This window comes from Pogoniulus pusillus, chromosome 5, assembly GCF_015220805.1.
Source record: "Pogoniulus pusillus isolate bPogPus1 chromosome 5, bPogPus1.pri, whole genome shotgun sequence".
In the NCBI taxonomy this organism is placed as follows: Eukaryota; Metazoa; Chordata; class Aves; order Piciformes; family Lybiidae; genus Pogoniulus; species Pogoniulus pusillus.
The window spans coordinates 4,476,430-4,493,080 of record NC_087268.1 but is presented as its reverse complement, the minus strand read 5'-3'; the positions used below and the strand labels follow the sequence as shown (position 1 = coordinate 4,493,080).

Here is a 16,651-nt window from a genome sequence, read left to right as displayed (position 1 = left end):
TAAATAATCAATAGTCACAGAAACACAGAATTTTAGATGTTGAAAGGGACTTGCAGAGATCATGGAAGCCAAAGCAGAGTCACCTAGGGCAGACAGCACAGGAATGCATTTAGGTATGTTATGACAGTCTCCAGAGAAGGAGACTCTACAACCTCTCTGGGCAGCCTGTTCCAGTGCTCCATCACCCCAGACCCAGTTCTCTGTCTTTCTTCAGTGGAGAGATGTTAAGTTCCCACAATAAAATGAGAATTTGAGTTTCAGCTACAAGATAACTTCTTCAAATTTTATGACAAACTGTTTCTGTCAGTTTTTATATAAGGTACATACAGCATTTCTATTACTTGGAGGACTGCAAAGTCAAAACTTGGCTGTTTGTGTGATTCCCTGAGGACACTCAAACAATATTGTCAGTGACAAGCCAGGTGGGGGGTGGCCTTTTCTCCCAGGTAACCAGCAATAGAACAAGGGGACACAGTCTCAAGTTGTGCCAGGGTAGGTATAGGCTGGATGTTAAGAAGAAGTTCTTCACAGAGAGAGTGATTTCCCATTGGAATGGGCTGCTCAGGGAGGTGGTGGAGGCACCGTCCCTGGGGGTCTTCAAGCAAAGCCTGGCTGAGGCACTTAGTGCCATGGTCTAGTTGACTGGCTAGGGCTGGGTGCTAGGTTGGCCTGGATGATCTTGGAGGTCTCTTCCAACCTGGTTGATTCTATGATTCTATGAATAAAAGATACTAAGTACTCTGTGTTCACTAAGTTTCATGGTACTCACTTCTTTTTATTTATGACCATCTTAGTCAAGCCCAAGCAAGGTGGAAAGCTCTCAGTAGGAAAATTTAGGTGGAAAGAAAATCACCTTCATAGTCATCAGTAATTTGGAATAAGGAATCTGCTTTGCTGGGTATTAAAGTACTAGGAAAAGGGGCATGGGTTTACTGTCATTGCAAAATATGGGAGGTGTATAACATGGAAAGTAGCTGCCCTGAAAGCTGGTTTCTCATCTACCCCAATGCCTTCCATTTGGGTGAACATATTTGTTCAGCAGCTACATTTCTTTGCTACATTTCAGTGCTAAAAGTAACTGACATTTTTTTTTGTTCATGAAATAGGAAAATATGACTTGAAGGAGACTGGGACTTTGTACACTCAGTAAGAGACTAATTAGCAAATTTCATGATGTGCATAAAACCCAAAGGAGGATTTTATAGCATGTTATTCCTAAGATGGTTTCTAATGAGAAAAGCTACAAGAGACACTTTTCTCTATTAACATTACATAGGTTAAATACATAGCATGATCTACTTTTGATTTCTGATTACTACAGTTCTACATCTAATTCCACTCAGAAAAGCTGATTGGAGTGAAAATCTCAGGTAAGCTTTAGTCAGACGTAGTTTTTTATAGCATTAGAGAAAAGAGACATTTGAGAAACAAAAACTGGCCAAAAAAAAAAGCTACATGTCCTATGGAAATACAGAATATTTATTTAAGAGAGTCTGAAGCTGCATGCCCAGAATGAACTATCACAGTATCACAGTATCACAGTATCACCAAGGTTGGAAGAGACCTCACAGATCATCAAGTCCAACCCTTTACCACAGTGCCCAAGGCTAGACCATGGCACCACTAGCTTTAGTAGTCAAATATTGTTTCCCTAAATAATTGTTTTAACAAATGACTAATTGCATGTATAATTTGGCATATATATGTGTATATAAAACTGAATTTATGCATACATTTTGTGTACAGATAAGACCTGTGCTGGAATGTTGCTGCACTTACAACTGTTTTGTAACTCCAGGGAGCCAGAGTCAGAATTGTGATAGCAGGACACACAGATTACATACAAGCTAATAGCTGTGCTTGCCATTAACCTGTTAAGGCAGCCAGTTTCTGTTCACTCCATATCTCCCTCTGTCTCACAGAGAGCTGTAGAATCACTTAGATTGTCAAAGGCCTTCCAGACCATCAAATCCAGCCATTAACCCTACTCTACCAATTCCACTACTGAGCACATCTACTTGGCTTTTAAACACATATGGAGATGGCAACTTCGTCACCTTTCTGGGCAGTCTGTTCCAATGTCTGACAACCCTTTGAGTGAATAAACTTTTCCTAATGTCCAAACTAAACTCCCCTGCTGCAGCTTGAGGCCATTCCCTCTTCTTCTATCACTAGTTACCTGGGAGAAGAGATCAACATTCACCTGACCTACCCTTCAGGTAGTTGTAAAGGGCAATAACGTTTCCTCTCTGCCTCCTTTTCTTCTGTGGTGGGTTAGGAACTTCCTTCTTCCCCTCCAAAAAAAAAAATAATTCAAATCTATCAGACCAGCTCAGATGGGTTGGAAGTAAGATAAAGCTGTATTTACAGCAAAGCCAAGTTTACAAGCATATATACACAACATATTTACATGTATTTACAATTATATACTGCTTAGATGTAATACAGAAATCCAATCTACCTCAGTCCCTCTGGACAAAGAAGTCCCAGAAGGGGCCAGCACCACCCTCTCTCTCCTCAGACAGAAAACAACAGCAAATCCCACCTGTTATCTGGTCAGTCACTGTTAGTTAGAGAAGCAACCTGTTATCTGGTCAGTCACTGTTAGTTAGAGAAGCAAAGAGAGCTGGTGCCCAAGAGCCAAGAAGAGCACATTGTTCATACATTGCCTTTTTATACCTCTTAGTGAACCAGTGAATGATATAGACTTTATTATTCTTTTACAACCAATGGCCTGTTCATTCAGATTCTGCACTGAACTTTCAGGAAAGTACCAGTTTCTCTTCTTAGAATATTCCAGTAAGCCTTAAACCACTATATCTTAAGAGTAATCAACTCCAGTCCCCTCAGGTGCCTCTCATAAGACTTGTTCTCTAGACCCTTTAGCAGCTTAGCTGCTTTTCTCTGGACACACTCCAGTTTCTCAATGTCTTTCTTGTATTGAGGTGTCCAAAACTCAATACAGTACTCAAGGTGTGGCCTCACCAATGGGATGGTATAGAGGGATGATCATTTCCCTGGTCCTGTTGGCCACACTATTTCTAATACAAGCCAGGAAGCTATTGGCCTTCTTGGCTACCTGGGCACACTGCTGGCTCATATTCAGTCACTTGTCGCTCAGCAGTCACAGGTCCCTTTTCACCAAACAGTTTTCCAGCTACTCTTCCCCAGGTCTGTAGAGTTGCCTGTAGCTATTGTGGCCCAAGTGCAGGACCTGGCACATGACCTTGTTGAAGCTCATACAACTGACCTTTCCCCATCAATCCACCCTGTCCAGATTCCTCTGCAGAGCCTTCCTTATCCTAAAGCAGATCAATACTTCTACTCAGTTTGGTGTCATCCACAGTCTTACTGAGGTTGCACTCTATCTTATGAGCACAAATCCTATGAGGAGAGGCTGAGGGAGCTGGGGGTGTGCAGCCTGGAGAAGAGGAGGCTCAGGGGTGATCTTATTACTGTCTACAACTACCTGAAGGGGCATTGTAGCCAGGTGGGGGGTGGCCTCTTCTCCCAGGTAACCAGCAACAGAACAAGGGGACACAGTCTCAAGTTGTGCCAGGGTAGGTCTAGGCTGGATATTAGGAAGAAGTTCTTCCCAGAGAGAGTGATTTCCCATTGGAATGGGCTGCCCAGGGAGGTGGTGGAGGCACCGTCCCTGGGGGTCTTCAAGAAAAGCCTGGATGAGGCACTTAGTGCCATGTTGATTGGTTAGGGCTGGGTGCTAGGTTGGCCTGGATGATCTTGGAGGTCTCTTCCAACCCGGTTGATTCTATGATTCTATGGTTCTATGACCAAGATCATCGATAGATGTTAAACAGAAGTGGTCTCAGTACTGAACTCTGAGGAACATCACTTGTCACTTACCACCAGCTGAATTTAATTCCATGCTTTGGATCCAACCAGCCAGACAGTGTTTTACCCAGCAGAGCATACACCCATCCAAGCCATGAGCAGTGAGGTGTCTTATGAGAATGCTGTGAGAAACAGTGTCAAAGGCTTTATGGAAGTCCAAGTAGACAACATCCACAACCTTTCCCTCCTCCACTAGACATGTCATCTTGTCATAGAAGGAGATTAGGTTCATCAAGCAGGACTTACCCTTTCATAAATGCATGATGACTAAACTTGATCACCTTGTTGTCCTACCTATATATGTACATAATGGCATCCAAGAGGATCTGCTCCATGACATTCTCTGGCATCAGAGTCAGACTCCTAGGTCTGTAGTTCCCTCGATCCTCCTTTTGGCCTTTCTTGTAGATGGGTGTCACATTTGCTAACCCTCAGTCCTCAGGGACCTACCCATTTAGTCATGACTGCTGCTAAGTGATGGATTAATGTATATGCAGGTGTTCACATTGTTGCTACGTTGATAGACCTACAAAACTTTGTCCTTAGACTAGAAAGTGAGGTTTAGTTCAGTGATAATCACTGTTTAACTAATGCAGCAGATAACATTTCTTGCCTGCAATCAGAAAATATAACTTGTTGTGACCCTCTGTCTTTGAGACATATGTGGGAACAAAATTCTCTTGGCATCCTCCTTTCTCTGCCTAATAGCTATCAGAATAGCAAGGACAGCAAATGAATGAGTCTTCTACTGAATACGTTAAACACTGGGCTCAACACCTCAGATCCTGGATGGAAGTTCTAAGCACTAAACTGTTCATTACAGGGCATTGGCTTCACCTTCATCAAAGGACAGTCATCCCTTTGAACTTCAGTGATTATTTAATTGTTTTTGTTTTTGAACCCTAAATGAAACATACCCAGTGGAATATTTTGCTCAGCATGAATCAAAGGCTTCATGTCAGCAGGAAAAAACATAACAAAACAAAAAACAATGGATAAATTTTGTTAAATTAAGGAAACCCAAAACATTTCCATAAGTTCAAAGAAAGGACTAGCATAAAGGACAAAAATAACCCAAAAGACTGAGAAATTCATTCTTAATATGACACTTTTGCTGCATCTCAAAAGCTACATCCCTCTTAGGGCTTAGATTCGCAAACAGCTTAATCTGATCTTAAGCCTCATTACTGCCAAAAGCCTCCTTTTCAGCCCTTCCCACTGTGTTTATCTCCTTGCTTCCTGTGCACCTAATACAACATCCATATCAGCTAGGTGTGCTCAGCCCAGCCATTTCCCCAGCTGGCCACAGTGGCCAAGAAATGTTTGCTGTGGTTTCAAGGTGATGCTGCCTTTGTGTCTTATAGAAACGATACGTGGTGCAGTGAAGCAAGCCTAGCCTCTGGGTTTTACAGCTGTCAGTACAAGCATTTCAGGAGTAGCTTTTTTTTTCCCCAGATCATTTGAATTTATTTGTCTATTTATTTTTCATTTCAATGGAAATCTTATCAAAGCAGTTTGGTTCCTTTTTTGTTTGGCGTTCTTTTGGGGGTTTGGAGGGCTTCGTTGGGTGTCTTTTGGGTTGGGTTGGGTTTTATATGTGATGAGATTGTAAATGTCACCAGAGGAGTGCTGAGTGTCTTGCTGCTTAGTTTCTTAATGATGTGCTTCAAAGCACAGTGGGAGAACAAAAAAAATCAGAATGCTATTTTAATAAGTAACATGAGTATTTCAAACTTGTAAAAGAGGTTTACTTTTAGTCAAGAGTGGGTCAGATAGCCTTATCAGTCTATCTCTAAGTGCTTTAGCTGTCCTGGCCAAACTGATCCTTCATTCACAAAATTCCTAAGTAGCCAGAGTAAGTTGCTGTATTTTTGCCCTGACCTTTGTTTAACCTGCTCTGAGACTACCTCTAAACGCAGGTCTCTTGGATAGAGATAGATGTGGAATGCAAACAAAAACAGAGCCTCTAGCAGACTTGAAATGCAAGATGACCATTCCTTCCTCTTGTTTCAATTCTGAATAAAGATCTAGATGATCCATTCAGATGGCAAGCTGATTAATATCACATATTTCCAAAGGCACAGTCTGTCATAATAGATAAAATCAGTTTTACACATAGGGTAAATATAGTCTGAAAAAGCTCTGTTCCAAGAGTTGCTTTTGCTCTACAAAAGACTACAATGCAAAACCTGTCATATCAAAAAGAGATGTGAAATTAGAGAAGTTTGACTCCATGGCTGACATTCAGTCTAACCATCCATAAAGGGAAAGGAATGTTTTCATAGAATCATAGAATCAACCAGGATGGAAGAGACCTCCAAGATCATCCAGGCCAACCTAGCACCCAGCCCTAGCCAGTCAACCAGACCATGGCACTAAGTGCCTCAGCCAGTCTCTTCTTCAACACCTCCAGGGACGGTGACTCCACCACCTCCCTGGGCAGCCCATTCCAATGCCAATCACTCTCTCTGGCAACAACTTCCTCCTAACATCCAGCCTAGACCTCCCCCAGCACAACTTGAGACTGTGTCCCCTTGTTCTGTTGCTGCTTGCCTGGGAGAAGAGACCAACCCCACCTGGCTACAGTGAATTAAAATCAGCCTGATTTGGATTAATTTCTCCCAGACAGTGTAGTCTAAGAAAAGGCAACCCATCTCCAATTTAGGATGTCTTATTTCACTTGTGTTTTAGAAATTATTTGCCAATGAGACCCATGTGCACTTCCACTTAATGGACAAAATTTGCTTTACCCATGAGAAATCTGAGAGGAAAACTTTTGCCCCTGCAAGGAAAATTCCGCCAGGATACTGTAATGTCCTTTGCTTCCAGTATATTAGATGAGGAAGTTTCCATGGTTATGAACCTAGCCTTCTGTGACACCCTTTGAATTAGCAATAGAAGCTTCTGTGTAGCCATGAACCACCAGCTATGTTGTAGTTCTCTGATTTGCCAAACATCTGCTGGGGACTTTGAAACCACCGTGTTCAATTTCTTATGACCTAAGCTGCAACTGCACTCAGGTCTCTGAAGATGAAAGCCAAGGAAGCCTCTGCAGAGAGCAGAGTGTTTTCTAAAGCAGTTCTCAGCTTGAGGAGCTGAAAACAGCTGGCCTGCTCTCCCTGTGGGTCTAGAGGGCTTGCTTCCAGCTCCTTGTCAGACATCTGAGGAACCTCCTTTTTCTTTTCTTCTTTCTTCTTCTTTCTTCTTCTTTCTTCTTCTTTCTTCTACTTTCTTCTTCTTTCTTCCTTCTACTTCCTTCTTCTTTCTTCCTTCTTCTTCTTCCTTCTTCTTCTTACTTCATCTTCTTCCTTCTTCTTCTTTCTTCTTTCTTCTTTCTTCTTTCTTCCTTCTCCTTTCTCCTTTCTCCTTTCTCCTTTCTCCTTTCTTCTTTCTTCTTTCTACTTTCTTCTTCTTCTTTTTTTTTTCTTTTCGGTTTATTTTGTTTGATTTTTGCTTGGGTTTGTTTTTTGTCTGTTTGTTCCCAAGGTAAAGGCTGGCAGCCCCTCTCCATCTGTCTGGAAAACCTGGCAAGAACCCTGAAATTAATGTTTTTTTCAGTAAACTGTTTGTGCTCAAAGGATATTACAGAAATAGGAATGAATTCTCCACAAAAGCAGCAGGACTAGAAAGAATCTTTACTGCTTGTTTTTTGCAGTAGAATCATCTTTTATAGAATCATAGGATCAAGCAGATTGGAAGAGACCTCCAAGATCATCCAGTCCAACCTAGCACCCAGCCCTATCCAATCAACTAGACCATGGCACTAAGTGCCTCATCCAGGCCTTTCTTGAACACCTCCAGGGACAGTGGCTGCACCACCTCCCTGGGCAGCCCATTCCAATTGTAACAGGGCCTCCTCTTCCTCAGCGTGGAAGAGATGCTTCTAAGAATGATACCAAAGAAACACATAGTTTAGGTTTTAAACAGTTGTGGACATGGATTTTTAAAGAATTCCTTGGTGTACTGATGTCAGAGACATTTTCTACAGAAAGATGTCCCCAGGTACAGAATAAACTCTCTGGCAATACACATCTCAGATTAAGGAGTCAACATCCAACTGAGATGAAGGAAATGCAGATTTAAGTGTGCTCTCTGCATCATTCAGACCCTCCCATAACCAAAGTGAGTGAGAGTTTCCACACACTTCTGATGCAGTTCTCATTTTCTTTTCATGAACTCCTTGGAAAGAGATCACAGTATCACAGTATCATCAGGGTTGGAAGAGACCTCACAGATCATCAAGTCCAACCCTTTACCACAGAGCTCAAGGCTAGACCATGGCACCAAGTGCCACGTCCAACCTTGCCTTGAAGGTTTTAAGGTGGAAAAATATAGAATGTAAAACTTCAAGTAAATGTAAAATGTAAAATCATAGAACCATAGAATCAACCAGGTTGGAAGAGACCTCCAAGATCATCCAGGCCAACCTAGCACCCAGCCCTAGCCAGTCAACTAGACCATGGCACTAAGTGCCTCGTCCAGTCTTCTCTTGAACACTTCCAGGGACGGTGACTCCACCCTGGAGTCACCTTGGGCTCCCTGGGCAGCCCATTCCAATGCCAATCACTCTCTCTGGCAGGAACTTCTTCCTAACATCCAGCCTATACTTCCCCCAGCACAACTTGAGACTGTGTCCCCTTGTTCTGTTGCTGGTTACCTGGGAGAAGAGACCAACCCCCACCTGGCTACAACCTCCCTTCAGGTAGTTGTAGATACCAATGAGGTCCCCCCTGAGCCTCCTCTATCAAACAAAACTTTCATTCTTTGGTCAGCCCCAGGTGGAAGTCAAGGTTGCTACTCATCAAAGGACTCAAGCAGAAGGCAGAGACTTATTCTGGTATTTCTGTAGCACCTGAACAGTGGAATCCTGCTCCATGCCTGTGGCTCTTTGGTTTGACATACGGCTCTGCAGAAACACAGGAGTAAATAATATGCAATGGTAATCTCACAAAATAGTCCCTTTAGGGCCACAGGTAATATGGTGCACTTAAAGTTACTCATGTGCTCAATTATAAAGTTATTACTGAATCAGAGGCCTTGTAGGCTGAAAATCTGATTAAGATGTCTTTCAATTTGAGAGAAGTCCCCAGATTAAGTGTTGGGGTGTTTTTTTTTCTCATACAAAGCTCATATGCATCACATAATTTGGGGGGGGTTATTCTTTTCACCTTTAATAAGCTTTTGCAAGCTGTAAAGTTGGAAATTCTTCCAGTGAAGTTTACAGAAGAGTATATTTTTTAGATTTCAAAGAAAAAGTCTGCAGTTAGTGCAGAAGAAAGCCAAAGAATTTTCCCAAGCACTTTGTGCTTCTTACTTTAGAGTTTTTAAAGTTAAAATTCAATTGATGTGTTGTTATTCAAACCAACCAGAGCATTAAATAGATCAATGTTGACCTAACCTTCTTATAACTCCATATTTCATTACAGTTACGCCAAAGATTAATTAGATCTACTCAACAAAATGAATTTGTGATGTAAGTGGTCATAGAAATAACACTCTGAGTGGGAAAATCCTGCAAAGTGTTACCGTAACTAAGTGCCTAAGTTAGCTCTGGCATGAGCAGACCTCTGTGTTGACACAGAGGAGCTGTGTCCATGTGCTGGATGTGGTTGTTACCGTTGGCTGAGCCCATTTGGGATTCCCTGCTCTTTGGTGGAATTTCAGTCCACTGGTAAACCTGGAGTTGGCAGTGAGGAAATTTTGGAGCTGGATGGCTTGCTGAAAACAGCTCTGCAGAATTTCACACCAAAGCACAGTGCGTGACAGGAGGGAGGAGTGCATGCAGTCAGGGCAGTGGGATTTGAGAAGAGGGCAAATGGGAGGGATAGCATTGATTGATTAGTTCCTCTTGGCTCCCTGAGCATGAACTGGAGAGACACTGGCACATAGCCTTGTTCTCCATGTAGACTGTGATAGAAGGCCACACAGAGCAAATAGCTAAAATAAGGTTATAAACAGGCACCTAAACCTGCACAGTAGAAGTACTTCCTACATCTTCACCCAGTGTGTGTAGACTCCTTCCAGAAACAAATGTTATTTTCTCTTTATACTATTCATAGAATGATAGGGCTTGCAAGGAATCTCTAGAAATCATCAAGCCCAACCCCCTGGAAGGTTAAGATATCTTCATTAAGGTGTCTTGATAATTAATAATGAAGCATGCAAAATATGCAATCAAATTTTAATGTTATGAAAGTTTGAAAAGGATAACCCAAAACCTTAATGAAAGCAGCCCTTTGTACACAGGTCCCCTCTGCCTGGAGGACACAATGTATTTCACATAAGGTGGTTTGTAAAACTGGCCATGGTCCAAATGTAGACCTATAAGCATTTGCTTAATCTTAATGAGCTCCACAATGTGCTTACAGGTAAATGCATGTTTAAACACAGCCCTGGAATAAATGAAAGAAGGCTAAAGCAGATCAAGAGGCTCATCAGACTGAAAAATAACCAAAGGGAGAAATACAGTTCCCTGTCGCCTGCAGCTGTTGCCTGTTGTTCACCACTAGCTTTGACTAGCCCAGTGGAAAAGGTGACATGGCTCTAGGTCAGGTCCAGTTCTGGGCCACTCAATTCAAGAAAGATGTTGAGGTGCTGGAACATGTCCAGAGAAGGGCAACAAAGCTGGTGAGGGGCCTGGAGCACAAACCCTATGAGGAGAGGTTGAGGGAGCTGGGCCTGTTTAGCCTGGAGAAGAGGAGGCTCAGGGGTGATCTTATTACTGTCTACAACTACCTGAAGGGACATTGTAGCCAGGTGGGGTTGGTCTCTTCTCCCAGGCAACCAGCAATAGAACAAGGGGACACAGTCTCAAGTTGTGCCATGGTAGGTATAGGCTGGATATTAGGAAGAAGTTCTTCACAGAGAGAGTGATTGGCATTGGAATGGGCTGCCCAGGGAGGTGGTGGAGGCACTGTCCCTGGAAGTGTTCAAGAAAAGCCTGGATGAGGCACTTAGTGCCATGGTCTAGTTGACTGGCTAGGGCTGGGTGCTAGGTTGGCCTGGATGATCTTGGAGGTCTCTTCCAACCTGGTCGATTCTATGATTCTATGATTCTATGAAGACTGCTTTATCCTCTTGGCAAAGTGTATATGGAAACAGCTCTGAAATTTGCTCTTTAAACTTTTCTTCCAACTGTGATGACAACTTTTTGCACTTCTTTTCTGACTCTTTGCACGTACATGTCAGCTACTGCTGGTGGTAGAGAAGCAGTTTCTTCTTGTGGTGCAGAGTACTGACTTTTCACTGAAAAAGTCTGTCCCCTCCCCCAGAAACAAAACTTTTTCAGCTAAGAACCAAGACTTTTCTAGTTTAATTTTTCTTATTTTGTACAGAGGTCAACGTTTTCTATAGAAAGGTAATACACTTGGTGAGGTTTTTTAATACTAAAACCTGTTTCACTAGCTCCTATGTTTGTACTGTAGAAAACTACCTGAGTACAACTACTGTTTTCTGATCTGTTGCTGTGGCAAAGTGGTGATAATAATAAAGGCAGTCAATGAACACGACTTGGTAGTGCCACTGGGTTATTGGAACCCTTCAGGAACCACTGTGTAGGCACTGAAAATAATAAACAACATTTTCAAGTGTTAAATTCAGCAAATCAAATGTTGTGAAAGTAATGTAAGTAGCTGGAAGGAGGCAGGTTCAAAAGGAGACTGTTCACTTGTCTGTGAATTAAGCTGTGAATTAGAACAAGGGGACACAGTCTCAAGGTGTGCTGGGGGAAGTCTAGGCTGGATGTTAGGAGGAAGTTGTTGGCAGAGAGAATGATTGGCATTGGAATGGGCTGCCCAGGGAGGTGGTGGAGTCACTGTCCCTGGAGGTGTTGAAGAAAAGCCTGGATGAGGCACTTAGTGCCATGGTCTGGTCGACTGGCTAGGGCTGGGTGCTAGGTTGGACTGGATGATCTTGGAGGTCTCTTCCAACCTGATTGATTATATGATTCTATGATTCTATGAAGCTGTGGTCCTCAGTGGTGGGGGATAGTGGAGATACTTAAAGTTTACAAGGGTTGAAAGAGATACTAAATAAATAGCACTTCTGAGGATTAGTAATGATGGAGAAATTGTGTCTGGTTCAAGAGGACTCTGAACTGCGAATTGTTGGAGGATGAGAACATATTAATGGGAATCATCAGGCGTATTGGAATGTACTTCTAAGATGCTTTGCTAGCATATGCTGGCACTTGCAGCAGCCAGAGGCAGGACACTACACCAAATGGACCATATGATCCAGTACTTGTGCTGTTTTGTGCATTAGTATTCCCTGCAGTTCTATATACAGCTTGGAACTGTGATGTGTTAAGCAGCTCCTGAAGAGCTTTCGCTTCTCAGCGATGTCCACTATAACTGACATCACTGTGTATTCACAGGCTTTTCATACTTGAATTAGAAATACCTGATGAGTATAGGCTGGATATTAGGAAGAAGTTCTTCACAGAGAGAGTGATTTCCCATTGGAATGGGCTGCCCAGGGAGGTGGTGGAGGCACCGTCCCTGGGGGTCTTCAAGCAAAGCCTGGCTGAGGCACTTAGTGCCATGGTCTAGTTGATTGGATAGGGCTGGGTGCTAGGTTGGCCTGGATGATCTTGGAGGTCTCTTCCAACCTGGTTGATTCTATGATTCTATGATTCTATTTAGCACGGTTCAAGTATCTATTTGCAAGTCCTGTCTCCTATGAACAAATCACTTAGACTCACTTCAGTATTTTACACAATCTAAGACATGGAAAATAAAATGACACATAAATTACACAGAGAGGAAGGGGGGGGGGGGGGGAGCCAAAACAAACATTTTAGCAATTACAGTTTTTCAAATGGGGGGGGGGGGGGGGGGGGGGGAAGCCAAAACAAACATTTTAGCAATTACAGTTTTTCAAATGGGGGGGGGGGGGGGGAAGGAAAAAGGAAATTTTCTTTTATTTTTAAGTTTACTACTCATAATTATTTGCTTTCTAGGTAAATGCATCCCGCCAAGAAACCAAGCTGATGGAAGAATGTGACCAGCTCATTGAAATAATCCAGCAAAGACGACAAATAATTGGAACCAAAATCAAGGAAGGAAAGGTAAAAGCTTTTCTCCTTTAGACCACAAGTATGTCAACACTGCTTCCTCATGTTTGCAGCTTTTTGACTTCAGGTACTATTACTATAATTTTTTTTTCAATGAAAGTCCTTATGTAGTCTTGTAGTCCTGGGCTACTGCTACTTTCATGTAAAGAGGAATGGAATATATCAGAATTAGTATGCTAGACCTTAACAGTTTATTTGGCATTTCCCTTGCTACATGTGACTCTTGTTTTTAAGGATGAACATAGCAATTACATCACCACCTGTGAGTGATAATTAAACTATGGCTGGTTAATGATTCCTTCACAGGTAACATGTCTGAGAGCATTTTCCCCACAGTTTTCACTTTCACAATGTCACAACATTTGATATCATGGCCAGCAATTACCTACATGAACATTTTAGACAGATGGGCAGAGTCCAATGGGATGGGGTTCAATAGCTCCAAGTGCAGGGTGCTGCACTTTGGCCACAACAACCCCATGCAGAGATACAGGCTGGGGTCGGAGTGGCTGGAGAGCAGCCAGACAGAGAGGGATCTGGGGATACTGATTGATACCTGCCTGAACATGAGCCAGCAGTGTGCCCAGGTGGCCAAGAGAGCCAGTGGCATCCTGGCCTGCATCAGCAATGGTGTGGTCAGCAGGAGCAGGGAGGTCATTCTGCCCCTGTACTCTGCACTGGTTAGACCACACCTTGAGTACTGTGTTCAGTTCTGGGCCCCCCAGTTTAGGAGGGACATTGAGATGCTTGAGCGTGTCCAGAGGAGGGCGACGAGGCTGGGGAGAGGCCTTGAGCACAGCCCTACGAGGAGAGGCTGAGGGAGCTGGGATTGGTTAGCCTGGAGAAGAGGAGGCTCAGGGGTGACCTTATTGCTGTCTGCAACTACCTGAGGGGAGGTTGTGGCCAGGAGGAGGTTGCTCTCTTCTCTCAGGTGGCCAGCACCAGAACGAGAGGACACAGCCTCAAGCTACGCCAGGGCAAATTTAGGCTGGAGGTGAGGAGAAAGTTCTTCCCTGAGAGAGTCATTGGACACTGGAATGGGCTGCCCGGGGAGGTGGTGGAGTCGCCGTCCCTGGAGCTGTTCAAGGCAGGATTGGACGTGGCACTTGGTGCCATGGTCTGGCCTTGAGCTCTGTGGTAAAGGGTTGGACTTGATGATCTGTGAGGTCTCTTCCAACCCTGATGATACTGTGATACTGTGTGATACTGTGATACTGTACTATCATTCGTTGTTAAAATGCTATGACATAAATTGTTTCAGTCCTGGTCATTCTTGAGAATAGGAAGTCTAACTTATCTACAAAAACTATTCAAAACCCTGCAGAAAATGAAGTCAAGTCTGCATTTCTGATTACTGAGGTTAGCAATAAACCGACTGAGAAGGAAAAAGCTCTCGTGTTTGAGTTTCAACACATTTTACTAGCAACCTGTTAACTCAGAAACACATTAGAGTTGAATTAGCATTCTTATTTTCTAGGTCCATGGTGTTTACTCTTTAGCTGCTAAACTAAGTCAATTATAAACTCTTCTTGTGTGGGAAAAACTCAGGACAGGAGTAAAGTCAAGAGCAGGTTGAATGATTCATGGGGCTGTCAGGATATTCCAATTAACTTGAAATAAAATGCCTGTAGGCAAGGCTGACTGAAATGTGTTTGAAACCACAAGTCCTGTGCATTGTGTGACAGAACCTGAATTTCTTCATACTGTTGGCAAAGTATAATTCCCTCCAAAATGGGGGGAAAAAAAGACCTTCTGCATTATTGTTTCAACTCTTTTTCTGTGAAATAGAAAACTTCTGATTCATTTGGATTTGTGCTCTACATGAGCTGTGTAAACCAGAAAAAAAATGTATTTCTTGTATGGATCTATTCTAATGTCCAGATTAATAGATTTCTAATACAGTTGACTCCAAGTCTGTTTGATATTAGAATCAATTCCCATTCTTTGTTCAACTTTGTTCAACCAAAAGTGATACCAACAGAGGGCCAATAAAGATCTGAAGTGTTTTTCCCTAAATGTTGTATATATGGCAAGATTTCAGGGGGTTGAGAGATACATATGAAAAACCACAGGAGATTCTGCCTGATGTTTCTTCTTTCATGGGAGCCTGTGACTAAGAGTCCTGGAGGGTAGGGCATGGCGAGTTTGTCTGTAGGGCTATAGTTATGGCTACAGAACTGGAAGCATTCAGATACCAAGTTCTGGCTTTGGTTGAATGGTTACATGTTCAGACATGCAAGTCTGGCAATGTGATGGTGCTCCATCCTTAACCTCTCCTATAAACCCTATGAAATTACAGAGTGTGTAACAGAGAAAAAAAACCACATAGGACATTTTAGTTCAGATGTCATTGCTGCTGTTAAGGGGAGGGGGTAGGCAGTGTGTGAGATGAGACACTTCCTTTTTGAAGTGTATCATCAGTTGTCCTCTTGAAGAAAATACAAGAAAGAATGAAGCTAACAAAAAAAAAAAAATAGCTTGCATGTAGACCTCACAAATCATGGCATGCTAAAAGCTCACAAAGTGCCATTGATTTCAGTTAATTTTCTTTGTTTTCTTAATAAGTAAATGAAGAGATGAGATGCTTAATATGACAATGAACCTTTCCCTGCTTAGACTGGTACAGATCAAATGGTAATCTCTGCAAATGCAGTCAGACAAAAGACTTTGGTATTACTTTACCCTAGAAGCTCATCAGAAACATTATCCAAATCTCTGTGCTTTCCCTGAATTTTTCTCCTGTCTTTAGAAGGGACACTAATTTTATGGGATGGTAATAATTTGAGCATTCTTTTACTTTGGAAAAAATTCCTGGAGATTTTTTTTTCCTCTACTAGTTTCTGTTGTAGGGGAGGTGCACTAAGACACCTTTATCTGTGCTTAAAATAAAGTCAGATCTGAAATTCAGTTCATCAGCTTCACAGCTTGTGCCCTAGTTGCTGAGAGTGGGAATGTTACTGTGGTTATAAATGTGGATATTTCTGGCAATCCACTTTCTTGTTAGCTTCTGCCAATCCACTTTCCTTGTTACCTTCTAACTAAACTTGAGAATGATTTCATTTCCTTCCTATTTCTTCCTCCTGTTCAAACTATGATCCTGATGTGATAACAAAGGGGAGGACTCCCAGGCCTTTCAGGAACTAGAAGTTTTATTAGCCAACATTGCCTTTAAATGGAGGATAGTCCCTGCCCCTCCCTGCTGTGTCCCTCCTTAACCTTTTAGCCAAAGACTGCAGTCACATCTGCTGTGTTTATCTCCAGCACATGTGTTTGCAGTAGTAATAATCAGTTCTGCAGCACTACCATGCTTTTGTCCAGTTAAAAATATCCAACAAGAAAACGCCCTGTTTGAAAAGCACACATCACAAAAAGGGCAGGCATATGTTGCTTGAAGAATGGAACAAGACTGTTCTGTCAAGTTTGTTCTCTGTCAGATTGTTTTTTATGAACCTCACCTCAGCAATAGGAACAGTATCAGGAACAGTGTGGCCAGTAGGATGAGGAGGTGATTCTTTCCCTGTACTCAGCACTGGTCAGGCCACACCTTGAGTGCTGTGTCCAGTTCTGGGCCCCTCAAGTCAAGAAAGATGTTGAGGTGCTGGAAGGTGTCCAGAGAAGGGCAACAAAGCTGGTGAGGGGCCTGGAACACAAACCCTATGAGGAGAGGTTGAGGGAGCTGGGGGTGTTTAGCCTGGAGAAGAGGAGGCTCAGGGGGGACCTCATTGC

The 16,651-nt window shown here is 42.8% G+C and overlaps 1 protein-coding gene across 5 annotated transcripts in view; it reads left to right on the top strand.

Moving 5' to 3' along the window:
* Positions 1 to 16,651, top strand: part of MID1 (midline 1) — a 321,043-nt gene that overhangs the window by 267,500 nt on the left and 36,892 nt on the right. For all 5 annotated transcript variants that reach the window (XM_064143057.1, XM_064143056.1, XM_064143060.1 and 2 more), the window contains one exon: positions 12,812 to 12,919. In XM_064143057.1, coding sequence (XP_063999127.1) covers positions 12,812 to 12,919 — 108 coding nt within the window. The remainder of the gene's footprint in view (positions 1 to 12,811; positions 12,920 to 16,651) is intronic.